Here is a 20,100-nt window from a genome sequence, read left to right on the forward strand (position 1 = left end):
GTGCGTCTCGTTCGGTCACCAAGAGGCGCCAACCGACCGGCCTAGATCCCGAATTCTGCAATCGACTTGCGACATTGCCCGATGTGTCTCCAGTGGCTTTCAGCGCATCATTACCCCTTCTCGCGCTCAAGAAGACCTCGATGGCGCTACTGTTCGAGGCTCTTCGCCCGTTTCCAGCAACCCCCCTGGTTCTCCTGTGACTTTGGTCAATAACCCGAGACTTCGATTCGTCTTTGTCGGCGATTCTGCCTGCGGCAAGTCGAGCATGCTACTGTCAGCTTGCCATCATTCCTTTCATTCCAACTTGGCGCCAGCTAACTGGACCTGCAGCCGCTTCTACCGTGATACCTTCACTCAAGCGTGGTTACCTACCCAGTATGAGCTCTTCAATAAGACCGTCGATGTCGATGGCCAAGACTTTGATCTCGAGCTTTGGGATACCTCTGGCAACATCGAGTTGAACCAGCTCTCTCTTCTTTCCTACCTAGCCTGGGACGGAGTCTTCCTCTGCTTCAGCGTCAATAGTGACAAGAAGTTCACCAATGCCCAAACCAAGGTCAGCCGAACCAGTTCTCTCATCATCGTAGAAAATAAGCTGATTTATCTGACGAACAGTGGATCAACTCCATCCGTATGCACTGTCCTGGCGCTCCCGTCTTTCTCCTCGGACTGAAGAAAGACACTCGTGTCGGCTCTGGCATGTGGGCACCGCTGTTCCCTACCTGGGAGACTCGCATCGGCGCTTCTGAGGGCTCCATGGCTGCCCACGCCATGGGCACGGTCAAGTACATGGAGTGTTCGGCCAAAACGGGAGAGGGTGTGGACCGAATCTTCGAGGAGGGAGTCAGAATTGTCCAGACTCTCCGCGCCGGAGATGACGCCACGATCCGAGAGAAGCCCCAGAAAATGAGCCTGGGCAAGTTGTTTTGCTTCCAGGCGGAACAATGAATTGTTTCTTTGGTTGGGATTGGTACCGATTTGCGGTTTGAGGTCTACTTTCATCAAAATGGTGGGGGTCACGTCGCCGTTTGACACGATAACCTGATGGCCAAACAGATCAGTGTGTCGTTGAGCATTTTCTCTGGGTTGGCAATAAAAGTCTGTACTCGCGTCAATCATGTGATGGGCTGGGTAGTCGTCCAGGTATGTTGCCTGCAATCAGCCATCTGCAGGGACATCGCGGGAAGTATCCCTTTCTTGTACTCTCAAGCATCCAGAGGGACATCGCAAGAAGTTTCGTTTTCTGTAATGTCAAGCAGGGTCTAGTCAATGTCAACATTTTTGCTCCGATGTTCCTTGGCTCGCCATCACCGTGACACCAAGGCACCGCCCCCCGCGATTGTCAGAGCCGAGATAAGATATGGTCAATATCGCATTGAGACGGAAAGAAGCTTGCACACCATGACATGTCATTATCGATGCCCAGAGGTCCGGAAAGACGACTGCTATTTCTCAGTTGCAGGGAGTAGCAAGTTTGGTTCCTTTGGTCGTAATGAGATAAAACTCCGTCTTAACTCACCCGATATCACAACATGATCTTGGAAACTGGGATATTCTAGGGGGTAAAAACAGAGAAGATGCCAACTATTGCCAAGTAATGCAGATGCATTGCTGGAGCATCCATGATGTATGTAGTAGTATGATAACAACAACATCGATAACAGTAATACCAGGGCGCATGAAGATATATGCACCCGTCAGCTGTAGGAAAACAACATAAGCCACGATTCCACGAGTGGTGAGAAATGGTTCTCAGGCGATAATGCCTTGAGAGGTGAAACAGCCACAGCAGCGATGATCGTTTCCGGTACGTTTCCGGTTGGGAAGGAGAAAACTGGAGGTATCACCGATTTGGGGGATGAAGAGGGGTCAAGACCTCGAGGCGAGACTGCTGATTGGCTGGAAAACATCAGAATTGGCTACAACGCCCTCAGTTAGCTGTATATTTAACCCGAGTGTAGCCAAGCTAGCGACGGGTGGCAGGGATTATGAGCCCACCAAGCTGCCCAGCTCAGCCAGTCCGAAGCCCATCCCATTGTTTATGTCTGAGCTTGCGTAGCGCCCGCCATTGGTTGCTGTGGTGTTCATGAGCCAAGTCATCAAGCTACAGAGCTGCAGAGCTGCAAAGGTGTGTCAGTGAGCACATCGAGGATGGAAGATACCTTAGCTAAGGTCAGCCTCATGCAATTCATTATCACCTACTTCCGCGAGTTGGGACCATTCCTTCTAGTGTGATCTCTAATCGTCCTTTTCTGATGCACAAGCATCATCGTGTCGTTGCCAACTTATTATCTCATTCATTTGCAACCCAAGCGGCGCCTATTGAGCAGCGGCATCGCAAAGTCTCAGCCACAGTCAGCATGCCGTACAGTTGAAAGGTAGGCCAGTTTTTTGATTTCTTACTGAGCGGACGCATGTCCACGTTCACCTCCACTTTTGCGTTCTTGCCAGTCTGGCATGTGGCTCTCATGCTGGGCGACCAATTATCGCGACCACCCCCTCCCACGGAAGCTCGCAGATCTGCACATCCATACCTACAAATCTCGTACAGTATGTGACGGAAGCTTACTTCGTCAACATAGACCATGACTACCGACGAAGACAATCCTGGGGGTCCGGTAACTCCACGACGCGGCGCCTCTCCCGACAAGAAGCGAACGCCTAATGCGACGCCCACTCATGCTCGCAAGGTGTCGGCCCCCGCGGCTGGCGTCACTCCCAAGAGTGCGCCGGCCGCTGTACAAGCACGGCCACGATCGGCGACGAGGCCAGCACAGCCGACTCTACTGAGCGACTTTCTACTAGGGCGACCTTCAGCAGCACGCATTGCGGCAGACAAGGAGGCGGCGAGGCAAAGACGGATGAGTGTCGAACAAGTGAAGCTGGAGATGCGACAGGGTTATGTGAGAAAGGTTCAGCCTCCTGGCGGTGTGCACGATCGGGTAAAACAATGGCAGAAAAAGAACGCAACAGCCATGGCATCAGCAGATCCCCTCGCTGCTCCGAGCGAACCAAGCGAGGTGGCGATCCAGGTCGATGACGAAAGTGTTACGGAACAAGATCGAGTGAGGATCAAGTTGCGGCAGAAGAAGAAGGCACCGCCACGGGTGGTGGTTGAGCACCACGATGCAGGGGGTAACGACCCCGAAAAAGAGAACCAGCAGGATCCACGTTCGGGCAACCCGCCTAAGAAGCGTGTTGTTAGTGACACCAACTGGATGAAGAATAGGAGGAGTAGCCCGACGCGGAATCATTCGTCAAAAGTAAAACTGAACCTGGGTACCGGATCTCCACTTCCCAAGGATTTCCTGAGGAGAACATCGCCCAACCCTCCTGTCAAGAACAAAATTAAGGATTGGGCTGCACGGGTCGAGATCCCTGACGAGCCTCGAACCACACGGTACAGTGCCTCGAAATCGGTGGGCAGTGGTGACGGCAGTCGCATCACTCCTACGCAGAGCTCTGGGACCACAAGAGACGACGCGAGTGATGATGGGAGTATTGTGGTGGAACATCGCAAATCAGACAAGCCGAAGGTGGCTGAGGATGACGGCATTCGAGTAAGACCTATCCGACAGAAGTCGCGTACTCGAAAGTATTCACCTACTCGAAAAATTTCGCCTATTCGAAGGACATCGCCTCCCCAAAAGGTTTTCCCCTCTCGAAAGGTTTCGACTCGCAAAGTTTCGCCTACTCCCAAGAAGACGGCTATGAACGATGGGATTAGGATAAGACCGCATAATACTACTCTACCCGATGATGGGATTAGGGTGAGGCCGCAGAGATCCACTCTGCCAGACGATGGAATCAGAGTGTATCCCGACGATGGATCGCAGCCGACATCTGGCGGTGCCAGCACTGTCCGAGCTTCTTCACGACCGAGATCCCGCGGCCGAACTGCACAAACAACGAGCACAAGGCGTAGTGAGTCGCCCTCGGAGAGAACAGAGGTCATCGAAGACTCTGAAAGTGATGAGCCGGACACGCCTACGAGACGAAGTAGCGGCAAGACGTCTTCCAATTTGAGACAAAAAGCCGCGGCGAAAAGTCTTGCGGACACAGGAACCACTTTGACAAGCACCATTCTGACTGAGGACGTGTCAGATAGCGAGTCGTGGTCGAGTGGCTCTCATGCCTCTGATCTTCAATCTTTCATGCCGTCCAGTTTACCTTCCAAACTAGCGGATATTCCGGTGGGATATTCTGCATTCAGCGAACTGGATCTACCACTGGGGGCCATTCGGGTCAAACCAAACGTCCCAAGGCTAAAAGGAATCCCAGCTTCAAGGGCGCTACTAATGTCCTGAAGAAGGTGTTGACCGAGGGCAAGAAGATAGTTTCGGAGAAAGTTGACCCTCCACCCAAGCCAGTGGCTAATCAACCACGGAGCATCGAGTCTTGGTTGAACAAGACCGTTGATCCGTTCGTGGAAGAATCGTCACCAAACATGACCCCTGAGCCGACGAGGAAATCCATCGACAAGGACCCGCCGCTCCCTCCTGAACCCAAGAGAAAATCGCCGCTTCCTTCTCAGCCCAAGAGGAGATCCATTGAAAAGGAGCTTCTGCTCCCTCCTGAGCCGAAGAAGTCACCGCTCACCCCTGAGCCCCAGAGAAGAAACACAGAAAAGCGACCGGTCAACGAAGGCAAGGCACGCAGTGCACCTTCGGTGTCCAAAAGCAAGTCAGCAGATGATGTTCGTCCCGCCGAGACCCCCACAGCCAAAGAGCGTGTCAAGCACAAGAATGAAGAAACCGCCAAGATGAAAGATGAAGAGCCAGATGAGTGTCCGAAGGACGACCCCACCACTCCGACGGCAGCTGGTCTCAAGAGAAGTCGAGCCACTAGGAGCACTTCGTCTCCCTTGAAGCCAGGCGCCAAGAAAGGGTTCAAGGACAAGCTCATGGATGCATTCCGTGGAGAATCCAATGCGCCGAAAACTTTGCCCATGACTTATCCAAGCTGCTCTGAAGAAGTTGAACTTGATGACGGGGATAGTGAGGACACTCGTGATCGGCGTCGTTCATCTGGCTCCAGGTCCCCGTTGTCCTCATATGCCGACGATTCGTCGGTTTCTCAAGAGACTACCACACCCTCTTCGTATCCGAGACGCAAGCCACCTACCAAAGGCGTCCATGAGCTATCAACGATAGTATCCCGGGAGTCGCTTAGTACGCGCGAGTCAGATCTGTCGTCGATGCTCTCATCGACCACTATGACCCAGACAACTGCTACGACGAGGAGTACGGGCTCAAACCTCTCGCGGCACAGAAGCAACAAACCAGGCTTGAAGAGACGTCTTACCAAGCACTCCGATCTCGTTTCTGTCTTGTCTTTACCAGATGCCAACACCAAGGCTGGGAGGAGCAGTAGTCTCCGATCAGCTCACAGTGTACGCAGAAGGAACTCAACCCGTCCAAACACAGCTACTGTTGCGGGCCTTTTGCAGGAGTTCGCCGGCGACGAAAATTTGTATGCAAGAGAGCTTAAGACACTTGTCGACGGTGTTATTCCCGTATTATTGACCCAAGTGATCAACGGTGATGAGACCCTGTCGAAAGAGGATCTTTTTACGCCTATGGGCAAGCAAAGGGAGGACAGCCTTGCCAAATCAGTCGTGAACATGGGCATTGTCCTTGAGAAGCTCAGAAATGTGCACCGACGCTGTCCTCTGTTAGATGCGCATCGCCTTCCGCAGTGGCTCGACTCTGTGCATCCTATCTATGATCAATACCTTGACGTATGGCGTCTTGGTTTCCAGGATCTCATAGTTAATCTCGCTCCGTTGTCACTTGACGATAACGACTCGCTCATCAACGCCCTCCCCCGCAACGAAGAAGGCGATGTTATTAACGAAGATGGCGAGCGCATCGACGTTGCTCATCTCCTGAAGAGGCCACTTATACGCGCCAAGTGGATCACCAGATTCATCAGGGTAAGGAATCAACAATGAAGACTCACTGGAAGATGTTTGACTGACTTGATCCAGAGCTACCGAAAAGTCACAGGGACAGAAAATTATGAGAAAATTGCGAGCAAATGGGACGGTTTACAGGAAAAAGCACGTCGGCGGCACAAGGAAGAATGTGCCAGAATTGTTGATGAGGATGCGATGAATACAGATACAAGCCGAGTTCGGGATCTCCAGACGTTCGCAGCTCTGGACAACGTTAAAATCGATCGCTTCCGACAAGTGTATGCGAAGGACTCTTTTTCCCTATCCCTTCGTCATTCTAACGGACAACGGTTGGAATGCCAAGTCGAACTAGTCTCTCGAGACAATCAGCTGTTCAAGTCCGACCCTGGTGATCTCTTGATCAGAGAAACTGGCAGCCGCGGACGATCATGGCTGCTATTCGCTCCGATCCCCGGCGGCCAATACTCTGCCCGAAAGGGTGGCAAGCGCGAACTCGTGGTCATGATCAGGGGCAAGAATGATGAATGGTTCGAACTCCTGACACTTACCACGGACAGCGAGGAGCAGCTTGTCGACTGGTTAGACATCCTCGGTAGCAGTCCAGTACCTCCAGCTGTCACTACAGCGCTGCGGACAACAGGGGCGCAACCTCTGGTTCTACAACCTAGGCCTGGCTCGGCAGATATTCCACTTGGAGAAAGGAAGCACCACAGACATGAGTCTGCCACTCAGTCTCCTACAAGAGTGGAATCCAGTCCGGAACTCAAGACAAAGACTACTCCAACTCGTTACCAATCACGGCAAACAAGTGCTCCTATAACGCCGATATCTTCTCCAGAAAGGCCTTCGACTCCGCCATCCGCGAAGACACCTACGCAAGAGTCATACCTCGAATCGCAGCATAGACTCCCAGAATCTCCTTCGCCGTATACGGAGGAGGACCGATCCCGACCCTTACGGGAGAGCATGCGGCCTGATCCCTCGGCGCTGCAGAGATCTCCCAGCACCGAATCTTACCGTGAGGATGGCGCACCTCCTCCGCCTGCACACCGCATCACACCAAAGAAATCATCGACACTTTCACCTCCTGTAGATCTCAACACCCCCAAGATCAAGCGGCGTGGCTCGTCTCCTCTCAAGCACGAGTACCACCCCTCTGACATCTCGTCTGAAAGTTCACTGTCAATTTCATGCACAGACACAGAGGATGAAGACGAAGGTGAAGACGAGGATGAGTATGATGATTACACGTCATCCGAGTCATCTGATGATGAACTCGAGGCCGCTGATATGCCAGAGACCATGCCTGCTATCAGCATCAAGAAATCCAACGAGCCAGTGCCCAACGAAACGCCCGCCGACTCACTTGTCTCGGAAAGCGCCGTCAGTCTCACCCCGTCGGCCTCAGCCTCCCAAGCTGGTCTACCAAAGTTTGCTGCTGAGCCGCCAGCATACGTCACTAGAGCTGCGGCTTCAATCTCGTACTGGGACAACAAGAAGGGCTGCTGGAAGGACCTTTGGCCAGAAATTTGCTCACTCGTCATCACACCCGGGTTGATCGAAGCGTATCCTGCGAGACGAATGCAGGGTGCGTCTCAGTCAGATGAAGACCGACCACTGATCGCGCTAGATCTTACACCCCTCGTCATGCTGCGAAACAGCACCGTGCTGGACCTCGAAATAAGATCTCCGGTCCTCAGCTACGCGAAGCTGTATTCGAAAGTGACGAAGATTGAGACGACCTTCTTCCGCTTCCGTGCTGCCTCATTTCAAGAATGCGAATCCTTGTACCTGGCAGTGCACCGGGCGCGTATGGACAATGCTAAGTACAAAGCCCTAGAAGAGGAAGCCCGCGTCCGCGCCTTCGGGCAGAACCAGACAGTTGAACAGGATGGCGACGGATCCTCACAGCGACGCAGCTGGTTTGGCCGTAAGAACAGCTACCGTGTGTCGGCACGCGCACCTTCACAGTCTGCCGGCAGCACATCACATTCATCCGGCATATCCGCATCATCATTCCTCAAAAGATTGGTCGGCGGCGGGAACCAGTCCTTCGACATTGCCATGTCGAGTGTCGACAAGCAAAGCCGCGGCAGCAGTATCGAGCCGAGCATATACACCTCGTCCAACTCATCGGGCACGCCGCCGCGCTCACCCTCCGTTAGCGCCGCCAATAGCGGCAACATGGCCAAGATGAGCCTCACGACCAACAACCTCAAGATCCGGCTCCACCTCATGGTCTCGAGCAGCAAGTGGGAAGACCACGGCAACTGCCTCCTCGAGGTCAGCCGGCCGGACCAGGGCACAAGGCAGAACCTGCGCAAATATCAGGGCATGGAGAAGCGGGTCGTCGTCACTAGCATACCCAAGAAAAACGCAGGCAAGGCGTTGATTATCCTGGATGTTATCTTAGGCAGCAGGTGTTTCTCGAGGCTGGGGAGCCGGGGTATTTTGCTCAATGTGTGGGAGGAGGTCAAGGATGAGGCGGGTGAGGAGGGACTCGCGCCTAGGACCGGGGGTGTAGCGGGCGCGGTTAATAAGTGGTGTTTCCAGTGCGCGAGCGTGATGGAGGCGAACTGGATTTATGGGTTGGTGACGCAAGAGGTTATGATTGGTTAGGGAGAGTGAAAGGGCAGGGGAAGCAGAGGATGGAAGAGAAGGGTAATGTGGAGGGAAGGATGGAAGGAGTTCCGATACGATGATACCCATTGATTATGCTGCGAGACTGAAAGGGGTTCGTTGGAACGCCCAACGAAAGGATTGTCTGCTGAGTTTTTATCGAACCCGACGTTCTTGTTTTCCCTTTTGGTGTTGGTAAGATAGGCACGATTCGATACGGAGCATGGATATGGTCATTGACTGGTTGCATATTGGTAGAAGCCCGGCGTTCAGGAAGGAATCTAGGAAGGGTTTATGTTTTGGGGGCTCCCTGTAGTGAGTGATCTATGGTCTATATGTTCCGCGGTATGCAAATGGAATGAATGGAAGGCCTCTGAAGGTACATACATACATGGACGGGATGAAATGATATACATAAAAGGGAGGGCGGCAAATTTCATGGCTCTGTGCCGCATCCAGAGCTGGGTTAGCTTTTGATTTATAGCAACGTTGAACTTCTTATCTTGTGGCTCCTGTGTTTTCCCATGTGGTCCATTGCGGGAAAGGTGTGTGCAATCACTACAGGCCTGCAGTAGAGACCGACATTATGTCGAGCGGCTTGCAAGAGGCACATTATTTGCTTTCTTTGTGTGAGATCTATTGATTTCGCTTGGCTTTGGAAACTCGGGAGTTTCGTTCGCTGGAACATTTGAATATGGCAAAAATCAAAGACACGTAGTTCGGTAGTGACTGATGATTCATATAGCGGTTCCAGCTTTTTAGGTCTTCCTACCTAACATGTTGCTTTGCCGTCAGCTGGGTAGAATGGGCCATTTCAGAACATCTATATTGGGGGCTTCAACTAAGCATCAAAATGTCTAATCACATAACTTCAAACTAATCCATAGCCCAAGACCCCAAATGCTTCGTGTTCAACACTTTCCAGGCAAAATCGCTGGCCTTTACACAGATTATGTGTCTAGCTGCTCCTGACGCAAAAACAAGTGCCCTCTGGGTACACACCGTAAATAATAGCATAATAGTACAAATACATACTCCGCTCTCGCCGTGGGCTCATTGCAGTCGATCGATCAAGACCAGAAGGTTCGTCCTCAGCTCAAGGTCAGACATCGTCCACAACCTAAGCACCGAATCTCTTCGCTCTTGCCCCGGCCTTGGCCTTCTCGTTCGGGTCGTCAATGATGCGCTGCTTAGGCGCACCCCCACCGTTCTGCTTCGGGTTGCCGACACCGCCACTTCGGCCTCCACGTCCCTTTCCTCGCACCTTTCCACCACCTCGTCGACCATCCGTACTCTGCCTCTTGGCACCTCTCTCTTCCCCTCCCTCGCGCTCTCCTCCCTCGCGACCGCGCTTCGGCCTCCGGCCCTCGGGCAGCGCAGCATCCAGACCCTTGACGACCTTCTCGGCGTCCTCTGCCTCCTCGACACCGAATCGCTTCGCGCGTTCCGCCTTGCGCTTTGCTTCCTCGTCCTCATCAACTACTATTCCGAAGCGCTTGGCGCGGTCGGCGCGCTTGCGCGCTTCCTCGTCCGCGCTCGTAGCGGGCAGATGTGCGGAGAATTCAGGCTTGGGGACTTCTGGTAGCGTTTCTTCGGTTGCCGTGGCAACTTCGGTTGTCTCTGCGGGCGCCTCTGTTGCGATGTTGCCAGCTACTGGGGCAGCCTCGTCTACAGCGGCGGGTGCAGGTGTAGGCTCGGCGGCTTTGGCCGGTTCGGTAGGCTGGGTTGTGGTTGTTGCAGGCACGGGCTCGTCATCGTCCCAGTCGATCTCATCCTCCGCAGTGGCTACAGCGGTGGTAGCTGGGTGATATTAGTATTGGTTTTCCCCTGCTGTGCAATTGAATTGAATGGCGCAGCGCAAGGCTGGGAGGTGAGGTGGTTATACGGCATTGACGTCGAGGCGAAAAGTTCTTACCAGGCTTGCTGGGCTCTTGCGTCTTATCGTGCTCCTGCAGGCGCGCGATCAAGTCGGCTTTGTTGCCAGTGACAGGCAGCGACTTCTCCTGAAGCAGCTTCTTGAGCTCTGGGACCTTGAGAGAGGTGTAGTCCGCCATGGCGAAATAATGAGACAGTCGACGGCGATGGAAAGAATCGCTGACGGAGTGGAAAGAAGGGATTGAGTCCTTAATAAGGATCAATAAAAGGGAGATTGCCTGCGACCAGAAATATGCCGGAATTGAGGCCCGAAAAGGTTGCGAAGGGCTCGAAAAGAAAGGTGGCAGTGGTGGACTGATGGGCACAGTGTGATGAAAACGGGAGCTTGGTCGCGCGAGAACAAAGGGAGCGCGTTTCTGGCCCATTGACTGGATTCTTGGCGCAACTTGCGTGCGCGGGTCCACACCCTCCCTTCTGTCCCGTCTCCCGTCTTTCTCTCAGGCAAGACACTGCGAAGCCACTCGGAAAACCTGGAAATAGCACCAAAAGAATGCAGTCCAAAATATTTTGAAAATTACATCGTATAATCCAGTTGGGGTCCAGATGGAATATTGCAAATGGGCATTGTTTGCGCCTGGTCATCCCAGAAAATCTTGCCCCCTTTGTTTCTTCATCCGCTTGGCATGTGGTTTTACATTTTCAACCTCAGGAGCAACTGGTAACTGCCTTCCATGTTCAAACCACCTGCGGTATTGTCATTTTGCAGCTTCATATTGAGATCCCGATGTTCACCCTATGTGGAGTAGTTACAGTGAACCGTGCATCTCATGTCTAACATGAAGAAAAATACTGCTTTTCCTCATACTGCCTCCCGATCCAGTTCATTTTGCTCTTCTTCCTTGCGCCAGCCGCTCCTGGTCCTCTCTATGGAACGGAGCTTGGCGTCTGGATACTTCAAAGGTAAAACTTCGATGAGTTTCCTCTTCAGAGGTATATCTCCTATGGATCGCACCTTGATTGGTCCCAGTATCAACGATATGTTATTTCTCCGAAGGTCTAGTTGTCGTACCAGTCTGGTTGAAGGTGAAGTCTACACAACTATGACTCGACCGATGAAGTTTTCTATCTCCATTTTTCCTGTATACCGACGTATATAATGGGAATATGTGCTTTGAATTGTCCGAGTCATACCTCATTTTGGTCACCCTCCCCTACGCAAGCACTGACACACGTCTGTTTATTTCGTTTCTGTCATAGCAACTGAACAACTGTCACTGGATGAATGCATCCAGTCTTAAGAACGGCTTGGCAATCAGCACACACCTCATCAATAACAACCATGTCGACCACACCCGATATCTGTGGCATCTGCCGCGAGGAGGTGACTGATGCGGCTCCAAACACTCGAAATGTCCGGCTTACTGAAGAGGACAGTTGAGTGCCGCACAGAGATACGGTTCCTGGCTAGACCCCAGATTGCAGCAGCGTGAGGAAGAAGCAGCACGAGTGGCTTCTCATAGTCGCCACCGCCAACAAATTGTTAGCGTTGCCCAGCTGAACCCAACAAGATCAGGGACACCGGTCCCAAATCATGACTAGGGAGGAGTTCATGCGGCGAGGTGCAGAGAGAAGAGCCAACCGTCCTCCGTCCCTGACACAACGCACGGGACCCTTTGGTACGCACACGGAGGAATAGATGGCGGCTACGGGAATATTGCCCGTCCGGAACCAGTCAACAGCCGCCCCAACCCCGACAGCCACAGGGCAAGAATTTCCTACGTGGTGCGTTCGCGAAATAACATCAACAAATCTCTGGACATTCGAGATATAACCTTTCCTCCCATAGGGCGTCGACTCAGCAGGACGTATGAGGTCCTCTCTCCGCGCCCGATGATGAAGAACTCAAGGTCGCCTTCCGCTGGACAGAATGGTTCTATGACTATCATACGGAGGTGACGGATTATCAGGTCAGCGGCCCACCGTCTTCCCCGTCTCCGGAAGAGCGGGTAGCAGAGCAACTAGAGGCGGAGGAGCAACGGAATGCGACGGCATTGTGGGCTCTTGAGGCTCGGATGCATCCCGCACGTTCGGCGGAACTGCAGCGCAGGGAGGAGCAGGACCGTATTTTCAAAAGACTGTTTGATGAATGGAGGGCGCGGATTCGACAGCGCGAGAAGTACGAGCCTAGCCAAGGACAGGAGCAGGAGCAACGGACCCTGGATGAAGTCCCTCAGGAACAAGAGCTGCAACCCCGAGAACAGATATCGCGGGAAGAGCAGCCCCAGGAGGATCAACAACATCCAGACGAACAACCAAGATACCCGCAATTGAATCTACAAGAAGTCGAAACCGAAATGCGCCAATACTGGCAAGATAACCGCCTCGAAATCCTCCAGATCCTTGATTCGTGCATGGAACACCGTCGAAACCTGGACCGCGGCCAAACTGAGGTTTTCCGAGCCTCCATACAAGTGGATTGTCTCCTGGACGACCTGGGACGGTCGCACTGCCAGCTCCTGCAGCATCTCGACATCAGTCCCCCGGAGCTTCCCTTTCACCTGCAGGAGGAGCAGATGGAATGCTTGCGCACACATATTGAGCACGTTGCTAGTGGCACAATGCTTGCGCATTTGAGTTTTGCGAGCAACTCGGCCGTGGAGTGGGGTCGGGAAGAGATGAAGAGGCAGCAGCACGTCCGGGGAAGTACGGTCGAGCAGGGTGTTTCTTCATAGCAGAACCGAGAAAGACAAGTTCAGGTGCCAGGAGTGAGACGGCGTCTGGTTGCATGCGCTGCAGTGATTGAACGGACGCGCCAATAGATGTTGGGAGCTGGCCCGACTCTGGCCCAGCGCCTTGAAGCGATTGAACGGGCACACCAGGAGGGATGGCAAGCGTCAAGGCAGCAGATTATTGAACCACAGCGACAGGTGCGGGCGCTGGAAACGCAGGCGCAATACCAGCCGACGAGGAAGTAGTGGAGGCTCAATCGCCCCGACTCCCTACACAGCAACAGAACGAAAACGACAACAACGACAAAGACGAGAAGGAACAGATGCAGGCGATGCAGCATTCCTGGTTACTCGGATATAGGGGGAGGGTTATATGAAATATAGTCGACTACTTGCAACGTTTATATGGCACAACGGACCTGGAGGGGCAGCTGGAGCCGTCTCGTTGCGCCTTTTTTGTCAGAGACAGCCCCTGGGCCTCCAAATTGTTATATTGTGGTGGACGAAGCGAGAAGCAAGTAAATAGCCGCCGCAGAGTGAAGCTGTGATTGGTCTATTTATCTATCTATGTGCGGTACCCATAGTCATTCCTAGCCCAAATCACGCATGTTCTGATCTGAAGGGAGCCTGCGAAGTGTCACGACAATTTCCCTCGACGGCTACGTAGTCAAGCCTGTGCTTTAGGTCTACGCCCAAGGATTCCAGCACCTAGGTGTGCAAGCCTAAATATATATTGACGTTAATCCAACGCCTATATTCGACGTTTTCGCTAGACCCCATTGGGAAATCCTAACAAACCCCATAGAATTCGGCTCGAAGAGAGTCAATATGCGGATAAGGAAGGTTTCCTATAGATTGAGAAGGCTTGAGAGGTGGACATCAATATCATCAGGGACGCTAAAGATCGAAACAGCGATGATAGCATTGTCCAAGATCCAATGATACGAGTAGATCTCGGTCCATCGAAGCAAGCCATCGTGGTCGCAGAATACAAGTTGCTCGGCCATCACCCGGCCCAGTTCAGGCCTGTTGAGCAGTTACGCCCTGGCGAACCAGAAGGCCATATGGCATCTTCAGCTCACCACGACTCAGGGGTAAGTACTAAAAAAGAATGTCGAGAACACTCGCTAAATCAGGAACATTGGACATGATGAAAGACGACGGAATCGAAAAGATGAAAGTTGACATCAATCCGTTCTATTTGTACTGTATTCTGTTCGCAGAGTCGTACCAAGATGAAAAGAGATCGAGCCCTTTGCTGGGTTCAGACAAGATGTCGGACTCACCCCTATAGAGAAACATCCACATCATGTGCTCAGTATGACAGACAGCTACGGGTTGTCGCGCTCTATTCTCTATTCTGGAAGTAACCGCCTCGCCATTGCAACAATAGTTTGGTTCGCAGTCGCAGCGCAATCCCATGGGATCCCAGCCATGGCCAATGTGCCACAACCTTCTCCACAGCAGTCTCCCGCAGACTAACGGCTGGGCTGCCGACCATGGAAAGGAGATCCCGGGTTTGCAAGTTCACAGCCAAATTCGCTCGCTTGGAGCTTCACGACGCTATCATGGATACATACTTCCAGAACTGGTTGTGGTTGACTGCGGACTAAAGCACGCTCGGTTATTGATATGGTCCCTGCTTACTCGCTCGAGCGGGACTCTCCCATTACGAGAAGCATCGAATAGCTCGCTAGATGAGCCGCTTCTGAGACTTGACTGGATTGCACGGGATTGCACGTCCGATCGGGTGACCCCATATTGGCTCGTGCTGAAATCCGAAAACGAAAGAGCTGTTTTCCTGAAAAGGATATCCTTTCGAGTGGCAGCCGCAAGCCCGGCGTATTGGTACAGGGGGGGAGGAAGGAAGGAAGGAAGGTGCAGTAGGGTATTTCGTTAGCTCGCAATCTACTGACCCTTTTCAAAATTCAGACCATTCAAACTCTCTCCCGATATCGACATTCGTAGACGAACTGGGTAGACTGGGACCTGAATCGCGGATAGGTTGAGTTCCAAATACGGAGAAGCAGACATGGTCGCAGTACAAGGCAACTATTCGTCAGAGCTCAGCCCACTTAGGGGGCTTTACCGTAGCTTCAGCGCCGCCTCCTTCCTATATTGAAAGCTAGAGAAAGCTAGAATCGGCTGATTGTGATTGTCAATGCTCGTTTGATGGAGAATTGCAGTACGAATAAACGCAAGGAGCTTGATCCGTCCGTTTTTTTTTCCCGAGGGGCTAGAAGTCTTGCGCAACGCGCGCTTTCGGAGTAACTCGAAAGCGGCCCGCAATGTTAGTGTGACCCTCGACAAAGAAAATCCAAAGGCGTACCATTACGAAAACATGCTCTGCTGGTCTGATAACTCAACTGAAGTCGAGATAGGAGTTTCCTGCTTAGCTGAGAGCTGAAGAGGGTTCTAAGACGATCGGAGTGTCTCAGACCTACATGCGGTTGATCATGCTTGTTTAATCGATGTGGTAGGAATAGACGCGAAATCTCATACTGTTGCCCACCCAGGCCAACTCGTTGTGTGGTGACAAGACGATTCCTCGTTGGGGGCCTCTTAATGTTGGCAACAGACGCCCTGGGTACAAGCAGCGATTTTCCGTGGCCTTTAGCGCGAGAGTGTGGTGGGCTCGCGCTAATCCCGCATTTTCCTTGGTGGTCTTCGCCCCAAGCCACACAACGAAGAAGATGGCAACAGTAAGCATTTAACCAGCGACCCGGGTTCCTGGGAAAGACTGAAGTCGAGCTTACGGCAACCGTTGGACGGTGTTGGAAAGCTCCGGGGCACAAGGACCGAAGAGCTCACCGATTCTGCTTTCACACCATCTCATGATCACGTTACTTTCCTCATCTGTCGGAGACGACATCTTTGTCACCCGACCCGATTGCTATCAAGGATGGTTGTCTCAGTCGCAATGTCCAATCGTCTTGCCAAAGCCCCTGCTCACCTGAAGACGATCTCAGCGTGGTCCCTGCTCGCGGCAAGACAGGCGGCTACGATTGGCGTTGACCTTTGACGTAGTGGGTGCGATAGCGGTCAGAACCCTGTTTGCGAGCAGGGGTGGCCTATTCCGTGATCTGAGACCCGCTGGATCCGTTCCTGGCACCTGTCGTCTATCAGACCATAGTACTTCATGATCGCGTAGCTCGAAAGATGCCAAATACTTTTCCTGATGTGAATCTGCCGTGGCTTTTTCGTTGCCTGAATGCCACCTGAAGATCCCGAGGCTTGAGGGCCTTGGCATGTCCGCGTGCCACGTCAGTGACAACGGGGCCACAGTAATACCAAAACTTGACCTAGCATTTCGCTTCAGATACGATTGTGGCGGAGCGCTGTAATTGGCCCTGTGGACACGGCACTCGCCACATCTAGGTATGGTCTCCACGTACGTAGTAGTAGGCAACTTCTTTGCTGCATGTCGTGCGTTTGCAGTATCCCCAACTGCGACCCAAATGATGCTGGTCTTGCAGCAAACTTTACTTGCGGAGACACGAACGGCCTCCCAGCGTACAGCTTTGCCACAGTATATGCATCTTTCAGCTCGCCATGCTTACCTGCCGTGCGATCGTCGCTACAAGGACGCTCCAGACGGTTGCGGCGTAGAGGACGTCTGGAAAAACCCACCCTTGAGCAACGGCATATACGTATGCGGTGACCACTGCGACGCGGTGTCTCGGTTGGGCGTTGGCCTTGTTATGCATGCTCCTCTGCAGTCTTCTATTCCGAGAACGATACAGCTTCAGACTATCGGTCTGTGCCGCGTGATCTTGCATCTGATTTGCGTCCTGACTATGAGATAGTGTGAAACTGTAGAGCCGTCGCATTCAAATTCAATAGACGTTTCTGGATTCAGATCGCATGCCAGTTTTCGGTGAATCAATGATTTTCCAGATACGAATTCCACTTACTAATTCAATTCCACTGAAGTTTGATTCTGACAGAGTTTCGAAGTGCCGGTGCAAATAGTTAACGAGTCCCCGATCGTCGGCTGGAAGGCAGGCGGTATATGTCTGATTGGCGAATGATGCGAACGCCTCCATCACCCTCGTCTTCGTCAAAGTTCATCGCGACAAACGGCGCAAATGTCGCCAAGTTATTTCCCATACACGAGTAATCCTCGATGTAAGCCGATTTCATGCGAAGATTGGTGGTAGTAAGACTCTGGGTCAAACGGTTAAGGGGAGACATGCAGAGCTCTATGGACCCCCATAACTCATTTTCGCTAAACCTTGGGAGCCAAGGGTAGGATTGGGAAAAGCGCCGTCCTGGATTCTCATTGGATCATAAATGCTCTATAGCGACCAATGAGAAAACCCATGTGGCCCTCCATTGCAAATCCTCGGCGCGGGTTATCTCGACGACGAATGAATTTCGTTCAAACACAGCTCTGGCAACGATATGTCCCGCAGCCTCCAGGCCGTGGTGTTTGTAGTTGGATTCCTTACGGCGGCGGGGAAGAGCAAGACTGAAAATCCACAGTTACACAGTGTCTCACCTTGCATTTCCCGAGCCTCGTCAATCTCCGCGTCATGGTCCTCGAAAACCACAACCATTGGGGCCCTTAGGTGATAGGACTAGGAGGAACATTCCAATTCGGGACAATGTCGCAGATTCTGGTGCTTCAATGGATGTTCTGGTCCACAGTGATAGACCAACGCGTGTGACAGTTTTGTGTACACCTAGCCAGCCTCGAGCTCACAGGCAAACAGGATGCCTAAAGAAAGAGGCTGCAGACATATTCGAGACACTAGCTCAAGGCTGGCTTCAAATCCATATCTAGGATCCGAGTTGATATCCACGGCCCCGTTTCTGACACGAATTTGAGGAACGCATGTGTAAACAAATACTCCCACTCCTCTCGCAAGTACCAGCGCTGGAGGATACTTCTGCAGAACGATCATGATCGGGTCAGGTTGCCCAGTCGGACCGCATCAGTGTGAGACATGCAGAAGGGCAACATGATGTAGTGTAACGATGGTAGCATGGTGAAGGCCCCAATCATGAGTTCTGGATGAGAAATTGCCCAGGCTCATCCAGGCATGGCGCTGCGCCTTCCTAGACTTAGCAGTCCACGATCCAGAGTCATTAACATTGCAAATTCATGCAATGGCAGTTTACAGCAGCAATGAGACGGCACCCTCACGATGGGAGCTTTAGGAAGTCCGCTTCGTTCGTCGTTGTTGGAAGAGAGTTACTAGCAAAAGCCTGGTACTGACGCTTCTTCCACTAGCCTCGAGGAAAGGGTCTGGTCGCGCGCCGCTCCACAATGGGTTGGAGTTCCACTGTTTTCCAGCTAAAGGCTAACATTACCCTGAAGCTCTCCACAAATCCCAGCGCTCAATGACAGCTTTCAACGGGTTGCCTCCTGCCATCCCCAAATTATCCGCTAGTGCCCCCGTCGCGGCGAAGCCCGTTTTGCCGTCTTTTGCCCCTCGTTCGTTGCAATTGACGACTTGAGTTTTAAGTTGATCAAACCGTTTCTTCCAACCGATACTGGACTACTGGACTACCATGCAACAAGTTTTTTTTTTGGTATAGTTTTATCCTCGCACTTTTTAATAATACCATGCCTGCTTCTTAATCCGATGTATATTACTTTCCCACGTCGCGTTCCTCTGCCAGCACACTGGATGACTCTTCCAACGACCCGCCCCAGTAGCACCTGACCGTAGCTCTAGAAAGCGTGCAGTTACTTGACGGACCCGACGAGCAAAGGGTCAGCAAGGCGGCAAGGTTGTTTTGAGCGAATCGAATCGCCCAGGTAATACCGCAGCGCTCTCATAGGACATCGGAACAAGCACGATCCAAGACCCGTCCTGCGCTCAGTACGTGCATGGCGGCGCAATTTTTCTGCACTACTGCGCAACCAGCGAATCTCAACTGCAGCATGCGCAAGGAGATACGGAGGCCCAGTCGTCGTGCTTTGGCTGGGGACCTTTCATCTCCCGTTCCTGCTCAAGTGCCCCGTTGTCGCGATGATCTGCTGCAGCAGCTCCATGGGTGGTCGATTCCCTCCAACGGCTCGCATAAGCATGCAACTCCGCTTTTGCGAGCTCGATTCCTAACCCACCAGCAGGACTCCCTCCTGTGTGAGCTTCGGTGACTCAATGGTTGTTACTAGTGGGACCTCAATGATCTGCTCATATTGTCCCTGCAGAGCATGCGCAGGCCGCTGCCAGCCAGACCGTCTCCTTCGGCGAACCCAGCAAGTGCGCAGGCATCTGACTTGTCGACATAATCCAGAGGGTCCTCCAAGGCCCTTGACAGGGATCTAAACGCCACACCTCTCAAAAAATAATACCTGCCACCCAAGTACCGTCGGCCTAGCTCATTTCCCTATGTACTTCCTCGACTAGGAACATGCAAGGCAAAATGGGCGAAGCCAGGCGACACCTCGAGGTATCTGTTCAATATACAACAGTTTTGTTGTCTCTTATCAACTGTGCGATGGCTCCATTTTGTCGCCTCTGTGTGTCTCTCTCGTGCTCTATTCTTGGACGTATTGTCTACTTTCTTCCTCTCACTTCAAGTCGCTGTCTATTCACCAATACGTTTTCCATTCAGCTTTCGAAAGCTTCACCGTTCTCAATATCTACTCTTTAGCGCTGCAGAACTCTTCTACGTTTTCTCAAGAGCCGCTTGGGCAGAACCGAAACCCACGGCTGGTCGACTAAGAGCAGCGCCAACGCTTGTTAAACGCCTGCCACTCCTCCCTATCTACCCCACCATCGACGTTCAACCCACACCACCACCATCTTTTAACTAGACTGGGGAGTTCACACTTGCGGGAACGCTTACCCACCATCACAGCCCAACTAGCTTACTCAAAACGGATCTTTCTTGAACTACTTTTCTCTAGGGTTTCGTTTTCCTGCGCGGTTATTTTCTTCTTTGGGACACTCGTCTCGTTATCCTCCTTGTTATTTTCCAACGTTCCTCTTTCGTATATCAATT

At 52.4% G+C, this 20,100-nt stretch overlaps 3 protein-coding genes across 3 annotated transcripts; 2 read left to right on the forward strand and 1 right to left on the reverse strand.

Annotated features, from left to right (window-relative positions):
• Window positions 1-217: 217 nt before the first annotated feature.
• Window positions 218-948, forward strand: BCR38DRAFT_329572 (small GTPase superfamily; the record flags this gene model as incomplete). Its single annotated transcript, XM_040854893.1, has 3 exons — window positions 218-273; window positions 331-556; window positions 616-948. Coding segments are annotated over 3 exons (615 nt in total), but the record flags the coding sequence as incomplete, so codon positions are not given.
• Window positions 949-2,585: 1,637 nt separating this feature from the next.
• On the forward strand, window positions 2,586-8,536 carry BCR38DRAFT_480389 (uncharacterized protein; the record flags this gene model as incomplete). The annotated part of the gene is made up of 3 exons (XM_040863271.1): window positions 2,586-4,244; window positions 4,310-5,935; window positions 5,990-8,536. 3 exons carry the CDS (start codon window positions 2,586-2,588, stop codon window positions 8,534-8,536), a joined length of 5,832 nt encoding a protein of 1,943 aa, XP_040721506.1.
• Window positions 8,537-9,277: 741 nt separating this feature from the next.
• BCR38DRAFT_418360 (uncharacterized protein) lies at window positions 9,278-10,790 on the reverse strand. The gene is made up of 2 exons (XM_040859221.1): window positions 10,452-10,790; window positions 9,278-10,336 (listed from the first exon to the last, which is right to left on the reverse strand). Exons 1-2 carry the CDS (start codon window positions 10,588-10,590, stop codon window positions 9,657-9,659), a joined length of 819 nt encoding a protein of 272 aa, XP_040721507.1. The 5' UTR covers window positions 10,591-10,790; the 3' UTR covers window positions 9,278-9,656.
• Window positions 10,791-20,100: the final 9,310 nt, after the last annotated feature.

Source organism: Pseudomassariella vexata, assembly GCF_002105095.1.
Source record: "Pseudomassariella vexata strain CBS 129021 chromosome Unknown BCR38scaffold_1, whole genome shotgun sequence".
NCBI classification, from domain to species: Eukaryota; Fungi; Ascomycota; class Sordariomycetes; order Amphisphaeriales; family Pseudomassariaceae; genus Pseudomassariella; species Pseudomassariella vexata.

Coding starts and splice junctions, on each gene's coding strand:
- BCR38DRAFT_418360 (XM_040859221.1), bottom strand. CDS start 10,590: ATGGCGGACTACACCTCTCTCAAGGTCCCAGAGCTCAAGAAGCTGCTT. Junction 10,337..10,451: donor GCAAGAGCCCAGCAAGCCTG/GTAAGAACTTTT, acceptor AATATCACCCAG/CTACCACCGCTGTAGCCACT.